The sequence below is a fragment of the Hyla sarda genome, chromosome 5 (assembly GCF_029499605.1).
Source record: "Hyla sarda isolate aHylSar1 chromosome 5, aHylSar1.hap1, whole genome shotgun sequence".
NCBI lineage: Eukaryota > Metazoa > Chordata > Amphibia > Anura > Hylidae > Hyla > Hyla sarda.
In genome coordinates this window covers 3,416,395-3,425,650 of record NC_079193.1, presented here as the reverse complement: position 1 = coordinate 3,425,650, position 9,256 = coordinate 3,416,395, and the positions used below count along the sequence as shown (strand labels likewise).

Here is a 9,256-nt window from a genome sequence, read left to right as displayed (position 1 = left end):
AAGTCCTGGTGTCCAGAGGTTTCATTCCTGCACTTCACATAGAGGAGCAGCTTATTGGGTCACAAGGGAACAATAGGTTAAAGGGGTATTCCAGGAAAAAAAAAATCTCTATCTATATATATCACCTAGCTCCAGAAAGTTAAACATATTTGTAAATTACTTCTATTAAAAAATCTTAATCCTTCCAATAATTATCAGCTGCTGAAGTTAAGTTGTTCTTTTCTGTCTGACCACAATGCTCTCTGCTGACACCTCTGCTTCTCTCGGGAACTGCACAGAGTAGGAGAGGTTTGCTATGGGGATTTGCTTCTACTCTGGACAGTTCCCAAGACAGGTGTCATCAGAGAGCACTTAGACAGAAAAGAACAACTCAACTTCAGCAGCTCATAAGTGCTGAAAGGATTAAGATTTTTTTTTTTTTTTTTTTAATAGAAGTAATTTACAAATCTGTTTAACTTTCTGGAGCAAGTTTTTTTTCCTGGTTAACCCCTTTAAGTACACCACCCTGCCAGCTAAAGGACTACAACCCTCAGCTGGCCAGCGCCATCCTCCTCCGTACACCCCATTCCCACACTTGGGCAGCTCATGTTCTTATCTATGAGGGTCTTATGTTGGATTGTAGGATGGTGTCCTGACCAGAATATGTGGTCCGGAGGGTCTTACCTGTAAGTTCCGCCCATGGTGTTTATCCTCTACAGAGGTGTCCTGCCCCTTACATCGACATTTGGGCAACAAGATTGTGTGATACTCAGTTGCAGTGTTTCCCAACCAGGGTGCCTCCAGTTGTTGAAAAACTACAACTCCCAGCATGCCCAGACAGCCAAAGGCTGTCTGGGCATGCTGGGAGTTGTAGTTTTGCAACAGCTGGAGGCACTCTGGTTGGGAAACACTTTTGTCGGGAGATTTTTGTGCTTTATGAATCTATGAGGACACCCAGTGGTTATAATGTGAACTGCAGCCAATGGAATATTTTAGTAGCAATTCTATATTTATGAGGATAGGACATTGGAGTCCTGAAGAGTCCTCCACCTGAGGGGGCAGTGTTTCGCACAAGATGACATCACATTGGTTAAACTCACGTGAATGACAATCAAATTTTAATTTATCAACAATATTTCCAGATTAAAGTTAAATAAAAAGTTGGAAAGAATTTAGGATAGAAAAAAAAAACTTTGAGAAGGTTCCGCAGAGGAGTTTGGAAAGAGAAGAAGTTGTCACTGATTTCCTTGAAGGATCATCTCGTCTTCTTCTTTGACGACAGGCAGCGCCCTGAGGGGTCGAGACTGCACCTGGCCGGACAGAGTGGGAAGGTTTTCAGAGGAACCTGGAGAAAGGAGAAGCAGAGGAGAAGCAGAGACAACAGAGTAAGAAGGAGAATCAGAGACAACAGAATAAGAAGGAGAAGCAGAGACAACAGAGTAAGGAGAAGCAGAGACAACAGAGTAAGAAGGAGAATCAGAGACAACAGAGTAAGAAGGAGAATCAGAGACAACAGAGTAATGAGAAGCAGAGACAACAGAGTAAGAAGGAGAAGCAGAGACAACAGAGTAAGGAGAAGCAGAGACAACAGAGTAAGGAGAAGAAGCAGAGACAACAGAGTAAGGAGAAGCAGAGACAACAGAGTAAGGAGAAGCAGAGACAACAGAGTAAGAAGGAGAATCAGAGACAACAGAGTAAGAAGGAGAATCAGAGACAACAGAGTAAGAAGGAGAATCAAAGACAACAGAGTAAGAAGGAGAATCAAAGACAACAGAGTAAGAAGGAGAAGCAGAGACAACAGAGTAAGAAGGAGAAGAAGCAGAGACAACAGAGTAAGGAGAAGCAGAGACAACAGAGTAGGAGAAGCAGAGACAACAGAGTAAGGAGAAGCAGAGACAACAGAGTAAGAAAGAGGAGAAGCAGAGACAACAGAGTAAGAAGGAGAAGAAGCAGAGACAACAGAGTAAGAAAAAGCAGAGACAATAGAGTAAGAAGGAGAAGCAGAGACACCAGAGTAAGAAAGAGAAGAAGCAGAGACAACCGAGTAAGAAGGAGAATCTGAGACAAGAGAGTAAGAAGGAGAAGCAGAGACAACAGAGTAAGAAGGAGACTCAGAGACAACAGAGTAAGAAGGAGAAGCAGAGACAACAGAGTAAGAAGGAGAATCAGAGACAACAGAGTAAGAAGGAGAAGAAGCAGAGACAACAGAGTAAAAAGGAGAAGAATCAGAGACAACAGAGTAAGAAGGAGAATCAGAGACAACAGAGTAAGAAGGAGAATCGGCAAAGACAACAGAGTAAGAAGGAGAATCAGAGACAACAGTAAGAAGGAGAAGAGGCAAAGACAACAGAGTAAGAAGGAGAAGAAGCATAGACAACCGAGTAAGAAGAAGCAGAGACAATAGAGTAAGAAGGAGAAGCAGAGACACCAGAGTAAGAAGGAGAAGAAGCAGAGACAACAGAGTAAGAAGAAGCAGAGACACCAGAGTAAGAAGGAGAAGAAGCAGAGACACCAGAGTAAGAAGGAGAAGAAGCAGAGACAACAGAGTAAGGAGAAGCAGAGACAACAGAGTAAGAAAGAGGAGAAGCAGAGACAACAGAGTAAGAAGGAGAAGAAGCAGAGACAACAGAGTAAGAAAAAGCAGAGACAATAGAGTAAGAAGGAGAAGCAGAGACAACAGAGTAAGAAGGAGAAGAAGCAGAGACAACCGAGTAAGAAGGAGAATCTGAGACAAGAGAGTAAGAAGGAGAAGCAGAGACAACAGAGTAAGAAGGAGACTCAGAGACAACAGAGTAAGAAGGAGAATCAGAGACAACAGAGTAAGAAGGAGAAGAAGCAGAGACAACAGAGTAAAAAGGAGAAGAAGCAGAGACAACAGAGTAAGAAGGAGAATCAGAGACAACAGAGTAAGAAGGAGAATCGGCAAAGACAACAGAGTAAGAAGGAGAATCAGAGACAACAGTAAGAAGGAGAAGAGGCAAAGACAACAGAGTAAGAAGGAGAAGAAGCATAGACAACCGAGTAAGAAGAAGCAGAGACAATAGAGTAAGAAGGAGAAGCAGAGACACCAGAGTAAGAAGGAGAAGAAGCAGAGACAACAGAGTAAGAAGAAGCAGAGACACCAGAGTAAGAAGGAGAAGAAGCAGAGACAACAGAGTAAGAAGAAGCAAAGACAATAGAGTAAGAAGGAGAAGCAGAGACAACAGAGTAAGAAGGAGAATCAGAGACAACAGAGTAAGAAGGAGAAGACAGATCTTCAGGGGGCAGCAATGGCCTCTAACAACCATTAAGTATCACGTGACCTCTAGGGATCAATGAGTACAGATGGAGACAAGTGAAATGATGGTCCGGTCATCGGGATGTGTAGCAGCCACACATGCTAAAGGGGGCGCCAGGGAGCCCTGGAATCTGGAGGCTTGTGACAACCACAAATCTTAATAATAAATTTATGGCGGTATTATTCTGCCACCGTACAGTACGGCCATTATTATGATGTACAGGGCTGTATTGTGGCCACTATATGCCTCTATAACTTCAGCATTGTATGGCGGTATTCTTTCAGCAGGGTATGGTGGCATTGGATAAGCACTGTATGGTGGTCTTCTTTGGGCACTATATGGCGGTATTCTTTCAGCAGGGTATGGTGGCATTGGATAAGCACTGTATGGTGGTCTTCTTTGGGCACTATATGGCGGTATTCTTTCAGCAGGGTATGGTGGTATTGGATAAGCACTGCATGGTGGTCTTCTTTGGTCACTATATGGCGGTATTCTTTCAGCAGGGTATGGTGGTATTGGATAAGCACTATAAGGCGGTATTGGATAAGCACTATATGGTGGTATTCTTTCAGCAGGGTATGGTGGTATTGGATAAGCACTGTATGGTGGTCTTCTTTGGGCACTATATGGTGGTATTCTTTCAGCAGGGTATGGTGGTATTGGATAAGCACTGTATGGCGGTATTCTTTGGGCACTATATGGCGGTATTCTTTCAGCAGGGTATGGTTGTATTGGATAAGCACTGTATGGTGGTCTTCTTTGGGCACTATATGGCGGTATTCTTTCAGCAGGGTATGGTGGTATTGGATAAGCACTGTATGGTGGTCTTCTTTGGGCACTATATGGCGGCATTCTTTCAGCAGGGTATGGTGGTATTGTATAAGCACTGTATGGCGGTATTCTTTCAGCAGGGTATGGTGGTATTGGATAAGCACTGTATGGTGGTCTTCTTTGGGCACTATATGGTGGTATTATTTGAGCTCTGTATAGTGGCATTATTTGGACACTGTATGATGGTATTTTTTTTTAGCACTGTATGGCGGTATTATTTGAGCATTGTTATTATGTGCTAAACCAACAAAAGCCCAGAGTGGGGAAGGGATAACCAATATTTCAATACCAAACCCCAATCACCCAAAGGTGATGGGGTATAAATCCCCTATACCGAAAAATCCCCCTCTTATGAATAATCTACGGGTGTATGTAAAACATCACTTTTATTTATACTGTTAAAAGGTTGAAGAATATAGTCCTTTACAAACACTAGCATAGTCCCTATTGTAATCAGACACATACTGAGCAAAACCCCTGAAGACATGGAGGACACCACGAAACATGTAGGGGAGACATAGTACTTGCATTTTAATCAATAGCATTCAGTCCTTATATAGAGATGCTGCAGACGTCAGAGATAAATACTCTTCCTATAAAGGACTCACACCTGATTACAATAGGGACTATGCTAGTGTTTGTAAAGGACTATATTCTTCAACCATTTAACAGTATAAATAAAAGTGATGTTTTACATACACCCGTAGGTGATTCATAAGAGGGGGATTTTTCGGTATAAGGGTTTTATACCCCATCACCTTTGTGTGATTGGGGTTTGGTATTGAAAAATTGTTACTATGTGAACACTACATGGTGGTATTATGTGAACACTACTTGGTGGTACTATGTGAACGCTACTTGGTGGTATTATGTGAACACGACTTGGTGGTATTATGTGAACACTACTTGGTGGTACTATGTGAACACTACTTGGTGGTATTATGTGAACACTACTTGGTGGTACTATGTGAACACTACTTGGTGGTACTATGTGAACGCTACTTGGTGGTATTATGTGAACACTACTTGGTGGTATTATGTGAACGCTACTTGGTGGTACTATGTGGACACTACTTGGTGGTACTATGTGGACACTTCTTGGTGGTATTATGTGAACGCTACTTGGTGGTACTATGTGGACACTACTTGGTGGTATTATGTGAACACTACTTGGTGGTACTATGTGAACGCTACTTGGTGGTATTATGTGAACACTACTTGGTGGTATTATGTGAACACTACTTGGTGGTATTATGTGGACACTACTTGGTGGTACTATGTGGACACTTCTTGGTGGTATTATGTGAACACTACTTGGTGGTACTATGTGGACACTACTTGGTGGTATTATGTGAACACTACTTGGTGGTATTATGTGAACACTACTTGGTGGTACTATGTGAACACTACTTGGTGGTACTATGTGAACACTACTTGGTGGTACTATGTGAACACTACTTGGTGGTACTATGTGAACGCTACTTGGTGGTATTATGTGAACGCTACTCGGTGGTACTATGTGAACACTACTTGGTGGTACTATGTGAACACTACTTGGTGGTACTATGTGGACGCTACTCGGTGGTACTATGTGGACACTACTTGGTGGTACTATGTGAACGCTACTTGGTGGTACTATGTGAACACTACTTGGTGGTATCATGTGAACACTACTTGGTGGTATTATGTGAACACTACTTGGTGGTACTATGTGAACGCTACTTGGTGGTATTATGTGAACACTACTTGGTGGTACTATGTGAACACTACTTGGTGGTATCATGTGAACACTACTTGGTGGTACTATGTGAACACTACTTGGGGGTACTATTTGAACGCTACTTGGTGGTATTATGTGAACACTACTTGGTGGTATCATGTGAACACTACTTGGTGGTATCATGTGAACACTACTTGGTGGTACTATGTGAACGCTACTTGGTGGTATTATGTGAACACTACTTGGTGGTACTATGTGGACACTTCTTGGTGGTACTATGTGGACACTACTTGGTGGTACTATGTGGACACTACTTGGTGGTACTATGTGGACACTACTTGGTGGTACTATGTGAACGCTACTTGGTGGTATTATGTGAACACTACTTGGTGTTACTATTTGAACGCTACTTGGTGGTATTATGTGAACGCTACTTGGTGGTACTATGTGGACACTACTTGGTGGTACTATGTGGACACTTCTTGGTGGTACTTTGTGAACGCTACTTGGTGGTATTATGTGAACACTACTTGGTGTTACTATTTGAACGCTACTTGGTGGTATTATGTGAACACTACTTGGTGTTACTATTTGAACGCTACTTGGTGGTATTATGTGAACGCTACTTGGTGGTACTAAGTGGACACTACTTGGTGGTACTATGTGGACACTTCTTGGTGGTACTTTGTGAACGCTACTTGGTGGTATTATGTGAACACTACTTGGTGTTACTATTTGAACGCTACTTGGTGGTATTATGTGAACACTACTTGGTGGTATTATGTGAACACTACTTGGTGGTATTATGTGAACACTACTTGGTGGTACTATGTGAACGCTACTTGGTGGTACTATGTGAACGCTACTTGGTGGTACTATGTGAACGCTACTTGGTGGTATTATGTGAACACTACTTGGTGTTACTATGTGAACACTACTTGGTGGTACTATGTGAACACTACTTAGGCATTGTATGGTAATATTACTTGTTACTGTATGGTACTGTTATTTAATATCGTATGGCAGAACTCTGTGCATATTTATATATGTTTGGCGCAAAGTCCCATTTCCTATAAGCGGCCTCTGTTCATGGATCTATTAAATTCCCTCCTAATCTAATCCTTAATCTATATAAAAATCGAATGTAAAGAAAATTCTATCTCAGACTCGTTGGATAAAATCTGACCCATCATAAGATTCAATGGAGCAATTCTACAACCTTTTCTACATCTATGAGAATTTTCTTCCCTATTATCCAAGTGTTGAGGGTCTGGGGTCGGGGGTCTTCATGACATTCAGCAGCGCTGTATAATCTATGGGATCAGTGACCCCTCCCGGGTATGAGGGGTGGATGATGAAGATGTATATACGGGAATAATGATGATGAATATAGACATACATGTGAGCTCTCCAGCCGGGAACAGGCTCATATGTATTCATGTGCAGGATGATGGCGATGAACTACAAGAGAGAAACGGAAGGAAATGAAGAGGTAAAAACAAGGAAAACACCGGAAGAAGCTGCGTAAGGTCAACGACTCCCATCATCCACTAAGTGTAACCACCACCAGGACTCATCAGGGGCCTTTACCGTGACATAATGTAACGATGGTCCCTATTATTCCGTCCCCACAGGACAGTAGTCTCAAACAGAGGCCCTCCAGCTGTTGCAAAATTTCAACTCCCAGCATGCCCGGACAGCCAACGGCTGTCCGGGCATGCTGGGAGTTGAAGTTGTGCAACAGCTGGAGGGCCCCAGTTTGAGACCACTGCCACAGGATAAGTCAGTTACTACGCAGAATAATTATTCATGGTGCATAATGTCCTTATATGATTACATAGTTATATAATGTCCTTATATGATTACATCTAGTTATATAATGTCCTTATATGATTACATACAGTTACATAATGTCCTTATATGATTACATATAGTTATATAATGTCCTTATATGATTACATATAGTTATATAATGTCCTTATATGATTACATACAGTTACATAATGTCCTTATATGATTACATATAGTTATATAATGTCCTTATATGATTACATAGTTATATAATGTCCTTATATGATTACATATAGTTACATAATGTCCTTATATGATTACATATAGTTACATAATGTCCTTATATGATTACATAGTTATATAATGTCCTTATATGATTACATATAGTTACATAATGTCCTTATATGATTACATATAGTTACATAATGTATTTATATGATTACATATAGTTACATAATGTATTTATATGATTACATATAGTTACATAATGTCCTTATATGATTACATATAGTTACATAATGTATTTATATGATTACATATAGTTACATAATGTCCTTATATGATTACATATAGTTACATAATGTCCTTATATGATTACATATAGTTATATAATGTCCTTATATGATTACATATAGTTATATAATGTCCTTATATGATTACATAGTTACATAATGTCCTTATATGATTACATATAGTTACATAATGTATTTATATGATTACATATAGTTATATAATGTCCTTATATGATTACATCTAGTTACATAATGTCCTTATATGATTACATATAGTTATATAATGTCCTTATATGATTACATATAGTTATATAATGTCCTTATATGATTACATATAGTGACATAATGTATTTATATGATTACATATAGTTACATAATGTCCTTATATGATTACATATAGTTATATAATGTCCTTATATGATTACATACAGTTACATAATGTCCTTATATGATTACATATAGTTATATAATGTCCTTATATGATTACATATAGTTACATAATGTCCTTATATGATTACATATAGTTACATAATGTATTTATATGATTACATATAGTTACATAATGTCCTTATATGATTACATATAGTTACATAATGTATTTATATGATTACATATAGTTACATAATGTCCTTATATGATTACATATAGTTACATAATGTCCTTATATGATTACATATAGTTATATAATGTCCTTATATGATTACATATAGTTATATAATGTCCTTATATGATTACATATAGTTACATAATGTCCTTATATGATTACATATAGTGACATAATGTATTTATATGATTACATATAGTTACATAATGTCCTTATATGATTACATATAGTTATATAATGTCCTTATATGATTACATATAGTTATATAATGTCCTTATATGATTACATATAGTTACATAATGTCCTTATATGATTACATATAGTTATATAATGTCCTTATATGATTACATATAGTTACATAATGTCCTTATATGATTACATATAGTTACATAATGTATTTATATGATTACATATAGTTACATAATGTCCTTATATGATTACATATAGTTACATAATGTATTTATATGATTACATATAGTTACATAATGTCCTTATATGATTACATATAGTTACATAATGTCCTTATATGATTACATATAGT

The 9,256-nt window shown here is 38.7% G+C and overlaps 1 protein-coding gene across 4 annotated transcripts in view; it reads right to left on the bottom strand.

Moving 5' to 3' along the window:
- The window catches only part of TMIE (transmembrane inner ear), a 112,760-nt gene that overhangs the window by 10,347 nt on the left and 93,157 nt on the right, over nt 1-9,256 (bottom strand). The window contains exons 4-5 of one of the 4 annotated variants that reach the window (XM_056518722.1): nt 7,208-7,269; nt 1,081-1,324 (exon numbers count right to left, since the gene is read on the bottom strand). The exons of 1 other annotated variant lie outside the window; for it this stretch is intronic. In XM_056518722.1, the coding sequence (XP_056374697.1) occupies nt 7,235-7,269 (35 nt within the window). In that variant the 3' untranslated portion in view covers nt 1,081-1,324; nt 7,208-7,234. Of the gene's footprint in view, nt 1-1,080; nt 1,325-7,207; nt 7,270-9,256 lie in introns of those variants that run through there. 2 more of the 4 variants (XM_056518723.1, XM_056518721.1) reach the window with 2 other exon arrangements.